Genomic DNA, 23,725 nt, shown 5'->3' on the forward strand with positions numbered 1-23,725 from the left:
TTGTTTTTTTTAATACACACGCTTACATATACATTACCACACAGATGTTACACCTTCATATTTCATATTTCATTAAGTTAATGTGAACAACCTACAAAATGCACGTATTCTAAATTTCTGTTTAAGATACTGTAAGTATATTTACAGTGCAATATGCATATCCAATTACGGCAAGATATGTATGTTTCTTTCCTCCAGAAATGCACAGTTCAAGGAGTTTTCATTGTAAACTGCACCCTTACCCTTACTTGTCTACAGCTGGGTCACGTGAGAATTGTTGAGCTGTGTTTTCGTCAGCGGCCGAAAGGGGACAGCTGTATTCTGCACCAACAACATACACAATTACATCGACGGCCTATGGAGTAGAGCAGAAAGCCCCGCAGCAAAACGTCTGCAAACGGCAATCGATAACATTTTACCAGTGCACAAGCACAAGAAGAAGCCCATTTTAATTTGTAACAGGAGGGTTTTTAAACGGGCAAATGTGGATCATTCCAGAGGAGGTTTTACTGGCGAACGCGCTCTGGGTTAGCGAGAGGGCGAACCCCTTCTTTATTCTCCAGCGAAGAAAAGGACATGGAAAAGGAGGGGGTATCACCGGTAAGACGTCAAAATAATTATAATAATAAACAGTATTGGTCACATCACTAGCCGTTTTACTGACGATTGCATTTACAAGGTGGGAGAGGTCTGCTGTGAACTTGTATATGAACCCTACAGTATTTTGTCAAGTCAGGTGAAGTGAACTACGCCGTTCTCTTCATACTGTACGTACTACTGTTGTTACAAAACAATAAGGTAAAATAATAAAATGCGTCAGAGAAACAATTGCCGTAACAACAATGTGGCGTATTCTAAAGTACCTGTGAGATGCCACGCGTCTGTACATAACAATAACATGATATATGATCCAAGAACTAACCCACTGATGTGGAAACTTAAAAAGGAATGGGGGGGGGGGGGGGGATAATATATTAGCCTAATCTTAGAATTACTGTTGAAATTTTAATCTTTAAACGTTTCCATTTTAGAATGTATCTGCAAGACACATTCTGTATTTTGACCCAAGTACTGTACTAGCAAAAACATCGGTGTAATTGTTTATAAACTGATGTAGCCCTGTTGCATTTAGTGAGTGAACATGCAAAAAACAGATCCTCCATGTCGAAAATAAAGCGAACCATTTATGTTTAGTTTGGCTTTTTTAATCCAGACAGGAAGAAATACATAGAGCCGGGGAAACAAACAGGGAGGGATTTCTACTGTGTCCGGTGGCATCAGTTAAATTCACCCTAACAAATGTAACGTTTTTCACCATTTATTTACTGTTAGTACTGCAGGGTACCCCAGTTATACAATACTTAATCAGGTACCACCTCCAAACTGTATGTATATGTCAAATTAAGACAGCTTGTGTATTGTTTGGTTGGTTGGTTTGTCTGTCATCAGTCAAAAGGAAGTTGATGTCATTCAGATCAGCTGACCGTTTTTTTTTTTTTAAATGCCTGTTGGGTGGTGTAAATCAGTAATGTTTAGTCTTTGAAATGCAATTATACGTTCAAAGTGCATATATATATATATATATAATAATAATAAACATTCTGTTTTTTCCCTGTAATGCTAAATGTTCAGTCCTTCACAATGCTTGTTTCCACTGGTTCCAGCTAGAGTCAGTTTCATGTCAGTCCTCTGCAGCTAATTCAGATGCTAATATCTCCAAATGCTATAAATGATAATATGAAATAACAGCTGCACATGTTCAATGTTATGGAAACTGTTCTGGGGAAATCCAAGGGCACCTTTTACCTGTTACCTGTGACCTTGTTTAGTAAAAGATTAGCAGTGTGTGGTAGGCATAGGTAATGCCCAGCGAGGTATGGTAAAGTATATTCAAAATTAAACTTTGGTAAATGCATAGCACTGTACCAGTACAACCATAGGGAAAGCATGGTAAAACTGCAAATAAACTGTGGTCAACTTTTATAAGATGGCTGCCATATTATGGCCCTCTTCTATGGAGATTACTACAGTATAAGTTGGATGCAGTATATTATTGTAATTTTTCGTATGAGTTGCATTTTTCCTACTGATAAGAACATAAGAAAGTTTACAAACAAGAGGAGGCTATTCGGCCTATTCAGCATGCATTTACCTTAAGATACATTTACTGGAGATAAAAAGGATTTTAAAGGAAACTTGTTCTAGCAACTCGTGAAAAGGAAAAAGCAATTATTATGATAAGGCTATATTCTTTCTGTTGGAAAGAAACTATTGTTTAAAAGATTAACTGTATAGTTTTAGATTGAGTTAGTAAAAGATAATCTGGATTTAATATGAACTACTGGAGCAGGCAGACAGATGGTAAGGGGAAAGGATTAAAGTGTACCAAATGGCAATTTAAAAGGGGGCCCTGTGCTTTGTTCAGAGAGAATACGTTGGGGGCTAAAACCTTCTAAAGCTTAAACAATCACCTTCCTTTCTCATCATTGGAGTGGAACATCCAACAGGTAATAAAATGAAAGTGGACTCACATGGTCAATAATACTCTGATAGTTTAAGGAATAAGGGGTGATGTCTAAGAGAAGCTGTGTTAACTCCAATATTGAATTGTCTTGTTGATTCTGTTATGACCTGTGCTTAGGGAAAATAGAATACCCAACTGTTCAACTGTATTGTATAAAATGTCTTTGTTGAAATCTACAACAGAGTTTGGATTCACAATAATTATTTATACTGACGGTTGCATGAAGGAAGAAAAGAACACTAACTTCTAACAAACTTTTATTTTAAATTCAACACTTTCTATGAAATATCTTGAACAGTAGCACATACTGGAAAATGCAACCAAGGGCAATGGGGCATGTCGGTACGCTTATTCATTACACCAAATCTATCAGAGACCATTTTAATAACCCTGGCATTTCCATGGTGCAGGGCCCCCGGGTGAAGATGGCTTATCAGGTCTCTGCATGGCAGGAGACCTGCTGTAGCTGACCTGTGATGTCCACACTGTTGCATCAAGCACTAGCTGTAGAGGCTGTAATACTTAGATTAGCCATTTTGCTCTGGTTTATTGCTGCACAGTGATCTGTAATGGGTCAAATGTCGTTTTTTTCATATACAGTGTATCTGACAGACTACAGCTTTTATTAGAGAGCTCCCCTACCCCTTGTTTAGAAAGGTAGAGGATATTAATGCTTGTGACAAGGTAGCCATCTGCCGTGTGGGTGCTTGCATTTGCTGCTGAGTGATATGCAGGAGATCGAGACGGTTGAAGTTGACACGCCCCGCAGGCGAACAGGATTTATTCACATATCAACACACTTAACAGCTCACGTGACTCTACCAGCAATGGTAACGCACGAAGTACATACAACAGTAAAGTGTCTCTTCCTGTATAAGTGACAGAATTATTGCAAAGTGAAGCTAAGTGTTTCTGGCTGCTCAAACTGTGTGAAATGATGTCTCTGGTAGCTTATTAAGCATAAAAACATATCTTGTACTCTGGCATTAATATTGAATAGGTAAAAGTAGGGTTTTCTTTAAATTAAGAATTGTCTCATGGTCTACTGTATGCACAGTTTAAGATTCCTGACAGGATGGAAAGATGTGAATTGCATCTAGCTGTTTTTTTACACTGGTTTATTTTCTGTTCAGGCCTGCTGGTGGGCACCCTGGATGTGGTGCTGGACTCCAGTGCGAGAGTTGCCCCCTACAGGATTCTTCATCAAACGCAGGATTCGCAGATCTACTGGAGCATTGCCTGTGGTGAGGACTGTGCATCCACATGTGTAAATGGATACTCCACAGAGTATTCAGTGTTGCTTTACAGGAAGTGGCATGCATGTATAAACATATTGAACACAGTATTGATCTATGCAAATCAGCCAACTGTTATGATTAAAAAAAAAAAAAAAAAACTAGGACACCTAGTAGTGCTGCATGAACTGATTATTCGAGTTGAACTCTTCACATGAGGTGCTTATAGTCAAGTGAAGAAACAGCTGCTTGGATTTGTGATCATTGATGTATTTCCTGGACTCTGGAGAACATCAATTTACACAAATCCTAGCAACTGTCTCTTCAGTTTTGGTGGTGGTGGTGGTGGTGGGGGGGGGGGGGGGGGGGGGGGGGTTGGTTTGGTTTTACTTGGAATGGTAAATTAGCCCATTCAAAACCAATGATAACATTTTCATGCAGCACTGTTCTGCAATAAAGTCTGGAAATAAAAATCGACAGCTGAACATTTGTTTTTTCTCAACTCCAATTTACTACTCCAGTTGTTAACCCAGGCTGTCCTGTCCTCCTCTCGCAGGTTCCTCTCGAAAGGAGATCACAGAGCACTGGGATTGGCTGGAAGCAAACCTGCTGCAGACTCTGTCCATCTTCGACAATGAGGAGGACATCACCACCTTCGTCAAGGGCAAGATCCAGGTACACCAGGCTGGGCTTGCATATTAGTGGTTCGGGTGTGTGGTAACGGGTAGTCCTGCACATGGTGTTAACCCCTGAGAAATCACTGCAACCGCAGTAGACAGTGACCTCTGTCTCAGTAAATCACACAAAACAAAGTCAGCCTTTGTTTTTTGTTTACTCCAAAAACTCCAGTTCCGATTTGTGACCTTTAATACCTCAGTTTCATTTTTTAAAGCATCCTTCAAACATGCCTTTGGTGAAGTACAGTAGCCTTTATTATTGATTTTACTGTTTTAGATGAGTAAAACAGGTTCAAAAGGCATTGAATCGCAAAAGGACACTCAGTACTGCATCTCCAGCCAAGCCTCACCCCTTGTTGGCTGTATTTTACTCATACCTCTTTATAGACATGAATACTGATAAATCCTCTCCTGATCACTCGTTTTATCGCCAAACTCCTCAATAATGTGATCCAAATCATTATTTTATTACTGTAACATCTCAAAAAGATCTGCAAATGCCTGTGATATTCTTTGAGTGCTGGATGCAGAAGCAGCTATCTCCTTTGTTTATGTCCGTGTTATCTCAATAGTGCATGGGGCTATGAGATACACCCTTTTTTTTCCCCCCGGCTTCATTCGGCTCCTATCGGTCGCACTCAGCCATCTAAAGGTTTTCTCTGCTTTTTCCGGAGAAAAAAAGACTATAGACCTGTGCTTTATGTCTTTTTCATGATATCGGACTGGAAAGGGAAAATTGTAATGTCAGACCTGGTCCGACGTAGGACCGCAAAGAGTTAGTTATATGGTAACAGAATTATTGCAAAGTGAAGCTAAGTGTTTCTGGCTGCTCAAACTGTGTGAAATGATGTCTCTGGTAGCTTATTAAGCATAAAAACATATATTGTACTCTGGCATTAATATTGAATAGGTAAAAGTAGGGTTTTCTTTAAATTAAGAATTGTCTCATGTTCTACTGTATGCACAGTTGTGTCGCTTTTTAATTCCAGTTGCATTTTCATTTCATGGAACTAAATTAATTAATTGTAACACATTCACATAGAATTGAACTGTTAATTATTTAGTTTGCACTCTTTGTGTGTGAAATAACTTTTGGTGAAACTTGATGAAGTAACTAAATAATCTACCTCATAGTATGAAGAATTTATTTACAAGTAAACTTGCCATATACTTAATCTATATAACATTAATAAGCTTAATGTGATATAAGATTGTCTGCGTCATCTCAGTTGTGTGTGTGTGTGTGTGTGTAAAGGATATTACCTCACAGCCTGCTTGCTTGCTGTGCTGGTGTGTGAGGAGGCAGGGGGTGTCATATTTCAATTGCCTGCTAGTCAAGATAAGGCAGTCAGAGTTTTGAATTGCGTTTGTGCTTAGAGACTAAGAGATTTACTTTCTAACTTTTCTGATTTCTGTTTATTATTTGTGTACTTAATAAAATACTACTATTGATTAAACATTCCTTGCGTCTGCGTGTGGTATTTCTAACTCGTCAAATAAATATTGTTAATAAGAGAACTAATCAACCCAGATAAACATTAAATTATCAATTATTGAATTGAATGTATGATTACTGGTTGGAGCTAAAACTAGTCCATTTTTGGCAGATAATGACCACCCCCAGCCAATCAGAGACCAGATTCATCACAAACGGTGTATGATGCATATTAATCACACATTATGCATTTTTGCACATGCCACCTTAAAGTGAAGGGCCAGGTGGCTAGAACTGCTCTGCAGTTGATGTGGATAACTATTTCAGTGCCAGAGGCTGGGGATGATCGTGTGTTTTTTTGGGATTTCAGGGCATTATTGCCGAGGAGAACAAGAATAAGGAGGTTCCCGAGGACGAGGATTGTGGTAAGTTCCGTGAGGCGGAGCTGAAGATGCGGAAGCTGTTTGGAATGCCGGACGAGGAGAAACTGGTGAATTACTACTCCTGCAGCTACTGGAAGGGGCGGGTCCCTCGCCAGGGCTGGGTCTACCTGAGTGTCAATCACCTCTGCTTCTACTCCTTCCTGCTGGGAAAGGAAGGTGAGTGCTCATTGTGGGGATAAGGACTGTGAACTGTACTGCAGCTAGTCTGTTTCACTGGGAGGATATAGGTTTAGGATTACCCTCCGAGTTAGATGGCAAGAAGACCCCTTTATTTTTTTAACACAGCTGTGTTTAATCTATCTTGCAATTAAATTATTCCTTTTTTCCCCCACCTACTGACTGGTTTACTCTTTTTATCTTAATACATTTGAGAAAACCGCTGGCGCTGGGTTGTTAGCAAGTACACACAGGACAGAGAAATAAGAGTCCACCTTTACTGGATATGGCATCAAAAATGGTTCTGTTGTTCTGACCTACAACCTGCTAAATGTCGTCTTCTTTCCAAAATACACATTACACACTTACCGTCCTATTTTGCAACACATTTGTAACAGTTTTCCCCCAGACCACAAGTCATTTACACAAGTCAGTCTAGATTGACTGAACAGGTCTTCTACAACTTTACATCAGCCTTTTAAAAGGAGCTCCATCGTTGAGCAGATACCTGAACCACTGCACTGTACAGTTAGCTGTGAATGCTGTACTGTTTGTCTCCCAGTGACGCTGGTCATCCAGTGGACAGACGTGACTCAGCTTGAGAAGAACGCCACACTGCTGTTCCCAGAGAGCATCCGAGTGAGCACGCGGGACACCGAGGACTTCTTCTCCATGTTCCTCAACATCAACGAGACCTTCAAGCTGATGGAGCAGCTCGCCAACATCGCCATGCGGCAGCTACTTGACAACGAGGCCTTTTCCGCTGACCGCTCTCTGCCCAAGCCGCGCAAGGCACACAAAAACATCTCAACACTAAAGAGGTACACATTCACCCTCACATTGTTCTGAGGTGAACACATAGAACACCTAACCACCTACCTACATACAACTGTACTGTAATGTATTGTAGAAAGTGGCCCTGATTTTAAGCTTTAATGCAAGTGAAGAACTTTTAGGAAGTAGTAGCTGTCATTATTGAACTACAGCAGTGCAAATTTGAGGGCTTTCATTCTTATTAGAGTACATACTATTCATTGCAGACATACTGTGCAGTATAAGCTTGTCTGCTTTTTTGAAGAGGCAGCCTCTCCCTGGTGGTTTGAGGAACCGAAGGGAAGGGAAGTGAGCAACCGTTGTAAAACAGAAATCCAAATTAAACAGTCTTTCCTGTTGTGGTGAGGTGGTGCTTAATTCAGTGTAAGCTGTGAGACCTTGAATCACAGTTTTATTGCTGATCTGCTGTATAGATCATGATGCAGCACATGCTATCCCACTTACGATGGTGTTTGTCAAATGGTCAGTGCCAGGTAACTTCATTACAGACCCCCATAGCGCCTCTATCTATCTATCTAACTGTCTATCTATCTATCTATACCCTGGCTGTCGGGTGCAATAAACAAGAGGCAAGCTTACTGCCCCCAAGCCATCAGCTGGAGAATATGTGTCCTTTTATATTCAGGTGCAACCACATTCTACCCTGCTGACATTGTCAACCTCAAGTTGGTGTGGCTTTCTGATTTCAGGGACCTGGATGCCAGAGCGAAGAACGAGAGTTACCGGGCCACCTTCAGGCTGCCCCAGAGCGAGAAGCTGGACGGACACACTGACTGCACCCTTTGGACTCCCTTCAACAAGATGCACATCGTGGGACAGATGTTCGTCTCCAACAACTACATCTGTTTCTCTAGCAAGGGGGAAGACCTGTGTCACCTCATCATCCCACTCCGAGAGGCCAGTGCAATCCCTAACCATCTCTAGCTGTCATCTTCCATCCTTGGTGTGAGAGATTGACTTCCATATACAAAGCGAGTTTTTATTCAGATGTCACTAAAACAGACTGGGGTGTCATGCTTGGCAAAACAATACAATACTGACATGAAATGAAACACATTTAAAATAGTGACAATGAGGATATTATTTCCATTATACGGAGCAGTGTTGGTGCACACATTCACTGTAGATTAAACTATTTAGTAAAACATCCCCCCCCCCCCCCCCCCCCCCCCCAGGTGTCAGTAGTGGAGAAGGCTGACAGCTCTAGTGTCCTGCCCAGCCCTCTGTCCATCAGCACAAAGAACAAGATGACCTTCCTGTTTGCCAATCTGAAGGACCGGGACTTCCTGGTCCAGAGAATCTCTGACTTCCTGCAGCGCACCCCAGACAAGCAACAGCATAATAGTAAAGAACAGCAGGTGAGCGACTTGCTATGTAACAAGGAATTTGACATGTAACCTCATTGAGAGTTGATACAAATTTGAGCATAAGGCTTGAAACCCTTTTAAATCAGTAGTTCTCAAACTGGGGTCTGCAAAACCACATACGCGAAAATGCAGTATTAAATGTACATCAGACATCTACGTCGCTTTTACTGCAGTGAAGTTTTGTTGCTTGGTTTGGGATTTGTCATTTCTTCAGTTTTCAGTTGGGGATCCCTATATATATTTTCTTTAAAAAGGGATCCCCCAAACACCAAAACTCTGAAGTTTGAGAGCCTCTGTATTAAATCACCTGAATAAATATTGCTCCTTTTTTATTGCATGACTTTACTTCCAAAATGCTTTTTTTAAAGATATTTTGACATGTCCTTTATTTGCTTGCAGGACCCCTCCAGCCCCGTATTCACAGCCTCTAGCAGCCCCTGCTCTTCCCTGGAGAGACAGCCTGCCCAGTACTACAGCCCTGACCTGGCCACCGCTAACCAGGGCCTGCTGAGCATCTTCAAGAGGGACGCCCCCGAGGAGCTTGGGCCCAAGGCGGTGAGTCTCAAGCAGGGCTTTCACCTCCTCTGCGCAGGTAGATGTCGGTGTTGGGTTATTAATGCACCTTTAAACATGATCGCTAACCATTTTTTGTGTTGTTTTTTGAAAAGGCGAAGGAGAAGATGAAGGAGGAGTCGTGGAATATTCACTTCTTTGAGTTTGGCCGAGGTGTGTGCATGTATCGCACATCCAGGACCCGGGACCTAGTGCTAAATGGCATTCCAGAGAGCTTGCGTGGGGAGCTGTGGCTTCTCTTCTCAGGTAATTACATGCTTGCACTCCCATCCCCTTCCACACCCTTCTCTCCTTCTGTGCTCTCCAAACATATAGGTTGCTAATCATGAATATATGATATATATAAATATATGACATGACCCCGTCATCGGTGAACAGGGTTGGATAGGGTTTCATCTTTTATTAATTTGAATTTAATTAAATGCATAATTGCATTGAAATTAATTGATACAGGTGGAGCCCCGTAATCGGGATGTCTGCTTAAATGGGATACAGCTCTGGGAGACGGTTCTTCCCAATGCTATTTATGTCATTTAATTGGGACTTCACTTTGTTTAATTAGGATACAATATTTTCAAATGATGAACGGAGATCGTTTTTCAGAGCACAGCAGTTTCACATAGCACAGTGCAATGATTACCCTGTGACTTGCGTAAGCCATGTTGAACTCTTGAAAGAGCCGAGTCCCCTGTGGTTTCTCGGGCTACTGCTGCAGAGAAAGCTGGCATGTCAACATCGCAGGTGCCCCGCCTTGTGAGAGGATGTGATTTCATTCTTTTTCATTTCATGTAGAAATAAAAAACAGCAATTTCATTTTTTTTAGGAATAAAAAAAAAACAATTGGCTTATTTTTAATTATGTATTTAACATTTCATCATAATGTGGTTTTATTCTTTTTCTTTTCATCTAGAAACAAAAAAGTGACCAAATTTCATCTCAAATGCCTCTTGTTTAATTGGGACATCCGCTTATTTGGGATATTTTTACTTCTCTCGAGGCATTCCGTTAAAGCGGCACAGACTGTACTTTTATTGTTTAAATCATCATAACTATAATTATGCTGACCGCAGTCATATTTTGATGGTCGTACTGTAGCTTCATAAATACTAATGTAAAAACTAAGGGGTTACTTGGAGAAGCCTCTGCCCCGCTTGCATTAGCTTGCTTAGCGGGTCTTGTAAGGTAAAAAAAAGTCTGTACTCAGGAGAGTGGATCTGACTATCATTTCATTGTAAGACTGTACAACCTGATAAGGAAATTGTCCAGATCGATAGGTAATTAATTTGTAATTTATTAAGGTTAGCATTAAATCACATTTGCTGACCTGTGCCTTATGGATATGGTTCCTGAATATGGTTTTGCCCAGTGAGCTACTTATTTACTAATTTACATTAATGATTAAACAAAATTGATACATGTGAAATATATATTGTGAAGCTCTAGGAATAAAGCCAGCCTGATATAGAGGTCTTGCAATCTGCACACTGTTTCATGTTTCAAAAGAAGATAAAACCAGTGAAAAAGCAGCTTGCACTGCACAGTGATTTAGTCCTGAAGCACTAGTGGGTGTTCGCTGTGACTTTTCAGCTCTGCACTCCACACAGTCTTTCTCTGATGAAGAGCAGCTCTTTATCCTCGATATGAAAAGGTTAGATTTTACGTTGCTGTGAAAAAGAACTGATGACAGTGTGGCGTACATTTCAGTTAGACAAGTGGAACAGTAAACATGTGTCCCTTTCGTTGGTGTAACTTGGTTCTTTATTTTTTATTGTATTTAATTGATAATCCACTAGTGTACAAGTGTGTGCTTGTGTTGTCATTCACTTCTTTAACCTTTTGCAGTCCATTTATTCAGCGCTCATCAGGTCCAATTTATTTTTACACGCGCTGTTTATTTTATATGTGCTGTTTAACATGTTTTTTTTTCAGAGTAAAACAGGTTCAAAAGGTATTGAATCGCAAAAAACAATCAGTACTGAATCTACAGCCAAGCCCCACCCCTTGTTAGCTGTATTTTTCACATACCTCTTTATAGACATGCATACTGATAAATCCTCTCCTGATCACTCCTTTTATCACCAAATTCTTCAATAATGTGATCCAAGTCCTTATTTTATTACTGTAGCATCTCAAAAAGCTCTGCAAATGTCTGTGATATTCTTTGAGCGCTGGATGCAGAAGCAGCTACCTTCGTTGTTATGTCCTCCTGCCGGTCTACTCGGCCATTGAAAGGTTTTCTCTGATTTTTCCAAAGAAAAAATTACTAGAGAGCTGTGCTGTATGTCTTTTTGATGATGTCGGACACTGGAAAGGGAAAATTGTAATGTTGGACCTGGCCCGACATAGGACTGCAAAGGGTTAAAAAAGAAAATAAATCATTCTGTAACTTTTGCTGTAAATAGAACAGGAGTTAACACTGACACTATTGTAACTAATGGAAACTATTTCGCTCCCTGCAGGTGGCCTGAACGACATGGCGATGAACCCTGGGTATTATGCAGATCTGGTGGAGCAGTCGATGGGCCGGTGCACTCTGGCCACGGAGGAGATTGAGAGGGACCTGCACCGCTCCATGCCTGAGCACCGCGCCTTCCAGAACGAGATGGGCATTGCTGCTCTGCGCCGCGTCCTCACCGCCTACGCCTATCGCAACCCAGGCATCGGCTACTGCCAGGTCAGAGCACGGGGGAGATCGACATCTTCTTATGAGGACATTTTAGCTCTGCAAGTAACAGGCAGGTTTTAAGTGTGTGCACTGTACTGTAATCAAGGACTAACCCTTGACTGTTGTGTTTCCAGGCTATGAACATTGTCACTTCGGTTCTGCTGCTGTACTGCACTGAGGAGGAGGCCTTCTGGCTGCTGGTGGCTCTGTGTGAGAGGATGCTGCCGGATTACTACAACACCCGGGTGGTGGGTGAGTAGAGCAGCTTGCTGTTAACACAGCCAAGACACTCCTAGGGATGTAAACTGCATTTTAATATGCACACATGGCAAAACATGTGTGCTAGATGTGACCATCTCAGGGGATGCAGGGATAGGAGGTCATTTTTAATTATCTAAATATTGCCACACATATGCACTGGTTCCTGTACAGTTGCACTTACAATTTGAAGTCATAACAGCATTGGTTATTAGATATTGTAGATGTAGGTCATTGTAGCTTTCTTATGATTGACACCTGCAGCATGTATTTTATATCCTTATCGGGGGGGAAATTGATATTTCTGAGGTAAAACTAATAAAGCCAAGAATACAAGAGAAGTTCAGGAACGAGAAAAGGTCGTTCGGCCCATCAAGGCCTGACCCCTGTTAGCACATCATTTGCCCCTACCTGGGAGATATAATTTAAAAGCACATAATCTAGACCTTTTTTAAAATGTTACCAGTGTTTTAGATCCTCCTACATTACTGCTAGGCTATTCCACGCATGTATAACTCTCTATAAACAAGAATGTCACTGAACTTCAATGACATTTCTTAAAAATAACACTTGTAAAACACATTGGTAAAGTTAGCTTGTTTTGTGTTTTACGTTAAAAAGCCCTTGAAAAAGCTGAGCGAATCGTGCGTGTCTGTGCTCTCAGGTGCCCTGGTGGATCAGGGGGTGTTCGAGGAGCTGACGCGGGCGTGCCTGCCCCTGCTCTATGAGCGCATGCAGGAGCTGGGGGTCATCTCCACCATCTCGCTGTCCTGGTTCCTCACCCTCTTCCTCAGCGTCATGCCCTTCGAGAGTGCAGTGCTGGTGGTCGACTGCTTCTTCTACGAGGGCATCAAGCTCATCTTCCAGGTGTCCCTGGCTGTGCTGCACGCCAACATGGATCAGCTGCTGGGCTGCAGCGACGAGGGAGAGGCCATGACCATCCTGGGCAGGTCAGTGCACAGACCTTGGGTCTCCGGAGTCTCTGTCCGGAATGTAGACCCTAATAGTACAAGATATGATAAATTCTGTCCGTTTGGTCTAGCGCAGCAGAATGATATTATATTCATCTGGGGATTCATATACCCCCGACGACAGGGATATACTGAAGACACCTGCAAATACAGGACGTAGGTGTGATGTCATGCGTTACAGATAACAAGGGAACCACTCATTAGGACATTTTTTAGCATGTGTTATTCAAGGTATTGAGTCAGGAAATATAAGAAGATGACTGTCCATATAAAAACTTACAGTATGTCACTCTTACATATTTGCTTATATCAAGAGAACCCAAGGATTGAAAAGTCATTGCACAGCAGTTTGATAAGACACCCCTGAGCTTGTTAACCTAGACAGTTGGGCACATCAAGCACATATTAAAACCTGGAATGGGTGAAACTGCTATGCAAAAGCAATCTTATTGCCATCCCTACCAGTTATACAGTTGTTGTAAAACTTGATTAGGACCTTCCTGAAGAACATAGAGATATACTGAGGAACCTGTCCATCAATATTGATGCCATACTTCACAGTCTTGTTGGAGTATGGGCAATATGTTATAAAAGATCCCTGAATCCATTTTTTTGATCTTTGTCCTGTTTGTTTAAATACTAGGTACCTGGACAATGTTGTTAACAAGCAGACCGTGTCGCCACCCATCCCTCACCTCCATGCATTACTGACCAGTGGAGATGAACCCCCTCCTGAAATAGATGTCTTTGAACTCATAAAGACATCCTACGAGGTTGGTGTGCAGTCTTGCTGCTGACCTCATTGTGCATCTGGATGGGACTGAGCACTGTGGCACACAGAACCTAAACCCTTTAACTAAAGTGGGTACCATCCCACCTGTAGGTACATGTATTTTTCTTATGCTGAAATGACCAATAGCATTGTGTGTTTCAAATACATACAAAGTTGCCAAGATGTTTTCAATAACCCATCTCACCTAGAACCTCACTGCCATGTGTTCAGCCTGTGTCTGAAAATTATTAGAGAACACTGACGTACTGCAGTAGGACCTGTAAGTCTGTGTTTGAGAGTTGCCACCAAGCACTGTCTGATGCATGCTTTTTGTCTCAATCTCGTATTTTCCTTGCAGAAGTTTGGCAGCCTGCGTTCAGACGTGATTGAGCAGATGAGGTTTAAACAGAGACTGAAAGTGATCCAGTCACTGGAGGACACAGCCAAGAGGAGTGTGGTGTGTAGAGCTTGTGTCTGTTAGTATTGACTTGCAGAATTGAGTATGAACCCATGTACCTAGTATACTGCAATGTTTAATCTGAGAAAGAGCTGCATTAATGGTTATGTGAGATGTGCGAGTTTCTTGGTAGTTAATGTTGGCAGCAATGGAGGCTGAAACCCCTTCCCTATGTCCTCAGGTGCGCTCCATCATGACTGACTCTGCCTTCACCATTGAGGAGCTGGAGGAGCTCTATGTGCTTTTCAAGGTTAGTGGACTCTGCACTGGAGTGGAAGTATCTCTGTCATATTCATTCTACAGCAAAGGGTGTCCAACACATGTTCATCATTGCTTCTCCCAACATTACTGTGTGAACAGTATGTATGACAGCACACTTAACTATATGATTAGAATGTCTGCACCCCAAAAGCTTACAGTATCCAGTGTTTAGAGTTCTACTATTTTAAAAGAACAATTAAACCACAAAGCATGCTGTTAATATACCGTTTTTATTTCCTGTCAGAAGATTTGAGAGTCTTCTTACCTGTAAAGTGGATTATGTTTTAAATCCAACATGCTCATCTGTGGTTTGCAGGCGCAGCACATAATGACTTGCTACTGGGGATCGAGCTCCAGTGCCTCGGAGCACCATGACCCCAGCCTGCCCTACCTGGAGCAGTATCGCATCGACCTGGGTCAGTTCAGCCAGCTGTTCGGAGCACTGACCCCCTGGGGCTGTGGGGTGCACACCCCCGTCCTCGCTGCGCGCCTCTTCCGCCTGCTCGATCACAACAAGGACAGCCTCATCAACTTCAAGGAGTTCGTCACCGGCCTCAGTACGCACCGATCCATTCATCAGTTTATTTGTATTTATTTTGTATGTTGCACCTGTACTTTTTTTTGTTTGTAACAGATCTGTGTGGTTTAGGAAAAAAAGCATATGGGTCTTAAGTGTTATTGCAGTCATGGGCATTACCGGTTAAGAGAAATGAACAACATTACCTCTACTATAGTCAGTACTTGGGTTACTGATGTTTAAAACCTGCATACTCTATTTATTAGTAGTGGCAGCTTCATAAGTGTCGGATCCAAACGATTTGTTCCTGTGATTTTTTTTTGTTCATGTCTTTAAGAGTTCTGATCTTTGGAATCTTTTTAAATAGAACATGTGTTTGATTATGTTGGGAGTGATCTGCTTTATCTCCCATCACTGTACTTTATCAAAAGACTAGAGTTTTCTGTTGTATTTAAAGAAACTGGGTCAGATTTATTTAATGTAGAATTTTGAAATTATGTGATCTCAAATATTTATGATCATAATTATAATGGAAATTGGTATTTCTCTGCCAGGTGGGATGTACCACGGAGATCTGACTGAGAAATTAAAGATGCTTTACAAACTTCACCTGCCTCCAGGTATGACGAAATTAAAACAGTGATACGATCTTCTTCATTTTATATACCTGGGACTCGCTGCCATTCACTTTCATTTGGACTTGCAAATCCTATATAAAGGACACTGTCCACTTTTGACATCACAAAGTCATAGCAGCCTGTCACTGAACGATTGATTCGGTTGAAGTCCGAGAGCGGCAGCTGTTGACTTTGCTTTTAAAACAAAAAACAGTAAAGTAACATTCGGTACCGGTAGTCCAAGGTTATTGAAACCAGCTGTGTGTGTTGTAAGCCTGTGATTTGAATTGTGCCTGTTTCCTCCCCTCAGCTCTGTGTCCAGAGGAAGCGGAGTCAGCACTGGAAGCCACTCAGTACTTCACAGATGACCCCAGTCCACAAGGTCAGTCAGCTACACGACTATCCAACAGGAAAATACCATCGTCTTCACTTAACAGTGTTGCTTCGAAACGCTGTCCAAAAGCTCTGTCAAATGTGTTTGAGGTTTGAGTTATAATATGATAGATGCTCCACACATGGGTGGAACGACTCGTACGGAAAAGAATACAAGGCTAACAACCAATCCAGTTGCTTTGTCTTTTCTGCTACCCTCCTCAGTACTGCTGTGTTGAATGCATTGCGTTTCCATCCTAGAAACCTTTTCTGCACATTCAGGCTTTAATATATAATACAAAATCTAAGATAATAGTTGAAGTCTTTCATCAGTGTGCAGAACATCCTCACAGGTGCATGAGCTTTGTGTTTTCTTTACATTCTTCACCTTGCTTTACCTTTTCGTGCATTTTCTTTACGTTGTTTTTCTCTCTTGTATCTCTCTTTCCGCTGTTCCAGAGACTCCTTTCATCTCTGACCTGGACTTCCTGCTTCAGGAAGGGAGCTCAGGTTGGTCCCTCTGATCTCTGTGGTCAAGCATTTAAAAGGCCCGGGGGGGGGGGGGGGGGCTGCTGAGTTGCGATGATACCTTTTTTAGTCTATTTTTCTTAATGTTCTCTGCCTAGTTCAGTAACAGTACGCCTTGATGATTATATGTAGACAAAATATGAAAATAAGCTACAGGTCTTTTGGGTCAAAGTCCTGCCTGAGTTTATACAGGAAGTGATTGAACCTAGAAATAGCATTGACGGCTTAGAGTGTCATAGAGCTTTGTTGCAGATCAGTTATGCAGTTGGAGAACTCTTTGTTATCCCTCTCAATGTTTTCTTGCTCTCTGCTTCCCCTAGCAACAAATCCGCTGGCTGCAGAAGCTAGAGACGGAACAAGGAATGATAACATACAGAAGAAAGGTAACCTGCTTTTGAAATTAAAGAATAAACCAAATGACACAATTGCACAGTGTTGAAAACAAGGTTTAGTGAGTTCTGAGAGCACAAAAAATCTTATTTGCTATTTTGTAAAGGTGGTGCTATATATTTGTCATTACCATTGCAATACTGACTTTTTACAATTGTTATTAGTATTAATATTTAACAGTAGATTATACAAATTGTAACTGATGTTAGAAATGTGTTCTGTAATGCCAATAGTTGAGAGGGTTGTTGCACAATCAAGGTTATTTTTGTAACCAAAACCCTTGGTCTACAAAAGCAGCCTTCATTTTATAATGATGCCCTCTGTTTATCAGACTATTACACTCAAAAGCATCCATTATTTGTACATGATTATAAAGGTAGTGACAGCAACCATTGTTGTGTTTCTTCTCCTTTCCAGAGGAGAAGGTCCAGGATTACCGGTATTACCTTCGCATGTGGGCCAAAGAGAAGGAGCAAAAAAAAGAGACCATCAAAGACCTGCCCAAAATGAACCAGGTACGATGCGAACTCCCTTTTTCATGTGTAGTTTGTGTCTCATCACGGCAAATTTCAGATGAGAGACAACAGCAGAGGCGGTCTGGAGCACACCATTTTAGCAAGAGAAACATGTGACTGTACCAGATTGTTCATTTCATTTTGTCAGGTTTAGAATAATTGCTTAGTGTATTTTTAATATCCTATATTTTTTGCTCCTATTTTAAAATACCTGCAGGGTCTGTTTTTGTTAACTTGTTCTCTGTCTCTTCTTTTTCCACTCCAGGAGCAGTTCATTGAGCTCTGTAAAACCCTGTACAACATGTTTAGCCAAGACCCTTCTGAGCAGGAGCTATATCACTCCATCGCAACAGTGGCAAGCCTTCTTCTGAGAATCGGAGAGGTTGGCAAGAAGTTCACAAACCACACCCCAAAGAAGCCAGAGAACAACGACAGAACACAGCCTGCTTCTCTTGAACTGCCTACTCTAGAGAAGGAGCTCTCTACTAGTATGCAAGAGGAAAGCAAGGGAGGGAATTCAGACAAGGTCCAGGCTCCCGAGGTCCCAGTAGAGCTCTCAGAGAGCCCTCAGCCTCCCACATCGGATGAGGAAGCCAAAGACGAGACTTCAGTTTCTTCTTTCTCAATCGTGAGTGCTAGCTCCCTGCAGTGTGAGGACATCGCTGAGGACACGGTCCTGATTGGCTGTGGAGAGCAGCAAACGTGCAGCACCCTGGATGCTGATTGGTCCATCTCCTTCGAGCAGATCCTGGCCTCCATTCTAACTGAGACACCCCTGGTCGACTTCTTTGAGAAACGGAAAGACATCCGTATCAAGATAGCAGACTGCAAGAGCCAAAGGACCATTGAGAGGCAGGTCAGCTCCTCCAGCGACTGCGAGCTCTCGCTGCTTTCGGGGTGAATGCCCCACCTGAGGTGGAATGAAGGGAAATCCCAGAAGCGATCTTTGACACTTGACCCCAGGCTCCAAAGCACCCTCACTTGCTCTTAATAAAAAAATAAAAAAAAACTCCTCCAGGCTCGCGTCCAGGGCTAGGTTTATGATTGGTTAATGCTCGCCTTGCAGCAGGCATCAGCTTTCAGCCTCACATGTTGGTTTCAGGCACACTTAATTTTTAATTTAAAAATATCTATACAAATACCTATCTTTTGCAATGTTAGTTTGTTTGAAGTATACGTTACGTAAGTGTGTATATATGTATCTAAACATGTGTCTGTATACACATGCACTTTAATTCTCTCCATACTTGTCATAAAGCATTAAGAATGTGTGTATGGATAGTTATACATATATACAAATATTATCCAACACTTTTACAGCCTGTCAGAAGGAAAAATCCTTTGCTGCCTGATAAGGTGAAGAATATGTGAGTCTGTGCATGTGGCATTTGAATGCATTAATAATAGTGTATCTAAAGTACACACAAAGTATAAACAGTACAGAAGAGAGAACAGAATTCCATGGGAGTCAACATTACCGATTTTATAATTTTGGGTTTGCACAGCGGCATCAAGGTGATTTTTCTGTATTTGTTCAGATCAGCATCCTTAATGCAGCAGGTAAATAATGCAGTGTTTTTATAGTGGTTCATTTCAACTGAATACATAAAAAAAAAAAAAAAAAAAAAAAAAAACACCAAATGAAATGGGGGGGGTTTAAATTTTCTATGTCTTTTTTTTTTCTGCTCAGTTGGGTGTACAGCGTTTGCATTAAATCCCACCTCATAATTGTGAACAGTTATGGCGTTTGCCAGTTCAATTGCATGTTTCTGACCATTCAGCACTATTGACTCCGCCTGCTGTAATTGTATATTATAACTCATGGAACAAGATTCAGCCGTTCTAAGTTCCTATCATTTTGACAATACTGTTTTCACACACATCCAGTTCTGTCATAATTGATAAGCTTGACACGGTCTCGTTGACAGACGAAAGGCATTATGACTTATCCTGGCAAATCAACCAATTAGCCTCGTGGTCCTGATGATTTACAGTGTAACAGTGTCTATAACAGTGTTGTTGTGTCAAGTTATACTGGTGAGCTTTTGCTCATCAGTAATAGGCAGAAAATGTTAAACTGTATTTAAAGCTATTCTGTAATGTTCTAATTGTTTTCAGTGTAGTTTACACATTTACTTAATGGTCACAGTCCTGTTTTGTGCTATTTGTACCTAGAAATGACCCCATGGTTGAATGGTTGATATGACACTAATAATTAAAGTCCAATGCAAGCCACTTTTACAGTAGGACAGTAGGAGTATAGATATAGTTGTACAATACCACATGGTAAGATCATAAGAAATCAATTCTATTGTGGAATTTGTCTGTTTTGAAGCATGGTTTGTTTTCTAATATTAAATACGCTGGAGCACAGTGGTATACATATTCTTATAGTACAGCTTTCAGTAAATGGTCTGCCAGTGCAACATGCTGTCCTTTTTAAATGAGAAAGCACTGTTCAGCTTTAGAATAAAAAAAAAAAAAAAAGGGTAAATAAGTGCATGTGCTCTTGGCTTCTTCTCAGACCATTTCTACTTATCAGGGCACGTGCTGGCTACTCGCATGTCAGAGACAATTTGGTCAGCTTGCAAACCAGCCTGGGTAATGGCTTCTGATAGTGCAGTTTGCAAAGATGACTTCTGACAGATGCCTCCTTCTCTTGTGAATGCAGGCCTTCTGTCTTGTGTCTTTTTAGTTAAAGTGCTTTGCTAGGGGCTTGCTCACTACACGCGTGTACCAGTGCTGTGTGTAACTGTTGTTTAAGTAATGTGCAGTGACTAAGTGCATGCATTTTAGATAAAGGATATATTGTTTTAGCTCCACAGAATACTAATAGTACTGCACAGGTTGTTTGGCAATGTATTTAAAGGTAGCCTACATCACTCTACTCCTGAATTTGTATCAGCTGCTTTGTCAGTTTAAACATCTGTACAGTACACGTGTCACGCTAGCAGTTCTCATGTTTTAAGGTGGGGAGAGCTATTTCAATGTTTCAACTCTGCATTGCATTTCCAATGCTGTTGCTTTTCAAATAGACATAAGTACTTTAAAAGCAGGAGATCTGAGATCTTTGCATTGGTGTTGTGAAATGTTTCTTCGTTATAGTTTTTGTATGTTTTTTCTCTTATTATTATTATTATTATTAACTTGTTTTGCTCTGTATCTTGAACACATGTCATACCCGTTGACCAATTTGCTGTCTCTTTTTGTTGTTCCACAAATGGTGAAAAATTTAGCCAGAACTGGGAGATCTTTATCATCGTGTCATAATGAATTTATTTTTTGTAACCTAAAAACATGTTAACTGTAGTCTTGCGAATAAGCTGTGCATTGTGGCTGTATTTTTTAAATAATGCATATCTGCCTGAATGGGTTTTCAATAGGGTGATTGGGTTTCATCCCACTGATAAACCAAATCTATCTATTTGTTTTAAGAAAATGTAACAGATCTGTTGCAGGTCCGTTTTATTAATTTTTAAACAAGCAGCTTAGAAATGTAAGGATGATCTTGTCCGCTAATGAGTTTGCAGCTTTGGATTAATAGCGGTGTAAGACGTACAATATTCATAACCATATAGCCTCTATGTGGGAGGTGTAAAGGTGCAGTGCCTCACATGACTGAACCAGTAGAAGAAGTCTCTTAGACCATGTTGAAAATCCCAACTTTTGTTAAATGTTCAGCAAACAGAAATCTTATCTTTGTTTACAGCTTTGTTTACCCAGCACAGCTGCTGCCGACCTTTATCATGTGACTGTTTAGATTACAGTGACCAAATGTCAAAAAGGCTTTTATTTTTACCGCTGGAAGTAGCTTTAAAAAGCTTTAAAAGCCAGCGGTATCTTGTTACAGTTCACAGGAGGGCAAGTTTATGGAAGAAAAAACAAGTGTCATCTTTAATTGTAAAAACTGATTGTGGGACATTGCAGCTTTAACGTAGTTCAAAGTTACGTTGAAGAACTTCATGTTTGTCAATTCATTTATTACTTTTATTGTATCTAAATTTATACTCTTGCGTGCTTAACAGTTATGGATGCCATTAGAATCCAAAATGAAAGCGACCAACCTGTTTTACTAATGTATGACAGTTCTGCTTAAATACTCCGTCAGGCACAAGAGTTAGATCAGAACTGTATGTAATCAAGGAGTGAAAGACGACCAAGACAAACTGCAGTACTTTCATTCTTTTATCAACCAGGTTTGCAAGCTTTATTATGGCCAGAAAGCAACATACTGTAGCATGGTGCTACATGGGTTTGTTCCTGCTCTTAAATAAAAATGCTGCTCAATAATGAGTGATCAAAGGCAAAATATGGATTATAAAATAACACATTTCTGTTATAGGGTAGTGGTGGTGGTGATGTATTGTTTATTTCTTTTTAAAGCTTTGCTAGAACCATCCAAGTATTTAAGGTATTCCTTTTATGAATACTGCTATCACAGTTTATGTAACCTGTCACTGCTGAACCATCTCTTTATTACTAAAACAACCAATTTATTATTTATTTACAACCTGTTGTTCAGTGCTCAACTGAGGTTTTTAATTATCTGTATCTGCTGTATGGCAATGATATCTATGATCCGTTATAAAATAAAATAAAGAATACTGATTTAAAAATGCTTCTTCGTTGATGTGTTTTTTTTTTTTTTTCATGTCTCTAAAATACAATTTCCAATTCCGAAATGGAACTGGAATTTGGAATTGAAAACAGGAATTGACCCTGGCGCTGAAGACCGGAAAGATTTAAACCAGGCCTAGCAAGGAGTGAGAGATTACCTAATTAAACAGCTGCATCACCTAGCCCTCTCTTTGTTGCATTTATTTTAATGGTATTTGTGTTTCCAATTTAAGTTCAGCTTTTGGTTACCATGGGCAGACTGCACGGACATTAGGCCACAAGAAATAACAAAACAATGTGTTTATTTTAATGTTTTTCCAAATGAAGTGGACTGGAAGATGAGTTCCCTGAGGAAATCTTACCTCAAGATGACTGAGCATTAATAGTCAACGGGTAGGACATTTCCACTGCAGATTGTTTGTTTATTTTCATTATAATTTGAGGGCAAAAATAGCGTAGTGTTTGAAGTAATTCATTCTGTTCATAAATGTGTCAAGTCTCAGTGTATCGTGTTCAGATGCGGTAGTGTTTATTTTTGGTTTTTTTTGGTGTTGCATTATGCAATATGTGAGCGCAGAGAATGCCATTTGATCTATCGCTTTTGTAGAATTTAAAAAAGAAATAGTTGCTTCATATCTCATAATGTAATCGCTATGTACCAGTGGAATTCACATCAGTGCCGATGGGAATATGGTGGAGAGTTTCATCTTAACAACTGCTCATCCAGTTGTCATGAAACATGGGTAGAACATTCTTCAGCACAAGAATCAGGATCTGGTTGCACTGTACATAGTTAAATATATAAGATACTGACATGAGTCCATACTGTTTGCTCTAAATTTACACTTTACAGCCATAGTACATTTTACTTATCTAATAATGTGTTGTTGATATTATTGTTCTTATAGACTACAGATGCTGCACCTGGGCTCAGGTGCTGGACTAAGTTCCTGGAGAGCCAGCAGTAGAAGAGGGACTGGTGGATAAAGAGGAGAATGGGTACACAGACAAGGATCACTTTTACACAGAGTGATCAAGAGGAATCAGAGGTACAAGGTATTATTATTATTATTATTATTATTATTATTATTATTATTATTATTCATTTCCCACAATATTTACTGAACCAACACAACAAGCACTGCCATGTGGTTTCCAATATACCAGCTTATTAAAAAGATATTTAACTGCATAGTCCCTACTTTATTATATAGACCATGGCACCTAATATAAAAAGCCTGTTGTTCCTGTATTAGTTTTAAATGTTTAAACCTTCAGTATAAACGCAAGAAAACTAATTCCACCTGATCAAGCTGTGCCAGCTTGTTGGCAGTTTGCCATGAATAAGTTTATGAACTTTCAGTGAAGGTTCTGTCAATATTTGTGCTGATTGCTTGTGAACTTGATTGAACTGTGTAAACATTAGTGCATTGAAAAATGCAACCTTGGTAAGCTGGTGGACCATTTCTTCTTTTTTTGTTTTTGTTTGTTTTTTGCCATCAGGAATCTGACAGCTAATTCACAATCTAATGTTTCTGTGC

General features: G+C 40.5%; 1 protein-coding gene across 2 annotated transcripts; it reads left to right on the top strand.

Annotated features, from left to right (window-relative positions):
• The first annotated feature begins 302 nt into the window (after positions 1 to 302).
• Positions 303 to 22,185, top strand: LOC121297151 (TBC1 domain family member 9B-like). 2 transcript variants are annotated; one of them, XM_041223230.1, is made up of 22 exons: positions 303 to 600; positions 3,658 to 3,768; positions 4,316 to 4,434; positions 6,242 to 6,470; positions 7,033 to 7,291; positions 7,994 to 8,201; positions 8,480 to 8,662; positions 9,071 to 9,226; positions 9,340 to 9,490; positions 11,704 to 11,918; positions 12,044 to 12,161; positions 12,832 to 13,117; positions 13,782 to 13,911; positions 14,269 to 14,367; positions 14,549 to 14,617; positions 14,945 to 15,185; positions 15,700 to 15,765; positions 16,073 to 16,144; positions 16,594 to 16,644; positions 16,983 to 17,045; positions 17,470 to 17,567; positions 17,833 to 22,185. In XM_041223230.1, the coding sequence occupies exons 1-22, from the start codon at positions 483 to 485 to the stop codon at positions 18,466 to 18,468; spliced, it is 3,678 nt and encodes a 1,225-aa protein (XP_041079164.1). In that variant the 5' UTR covers positions 303 to 482; the 3' UTR covers positions 18,469 to 22,185. The 2 variants fall into 2 exon arrangements, with proteins under 2 accessions (XP_041079164.1, XP_041079165.1); XM_041223231.1 differs by lacking the exon at positions 16,594 to 16,644.
• Positions 22,186 to 23,725: the final 1,540 nt, after the last annotated feature.

The sequence above is a fragment of the Polyodon spathula genome, chromosome 22 (assembly GCF_017654505.1).
Source record: "Polyodon spathula isolate WHYD16114869_AA chromosome 22, ASM1765450v1, whole genome shotgun sequence".
Taxonomy (NCBI): Eukaryota; Metazoa; Chordata; class Actinopteri; order Acipenseriformes; family Polyodontidae; genus Polyodon; species Polyodon spathula.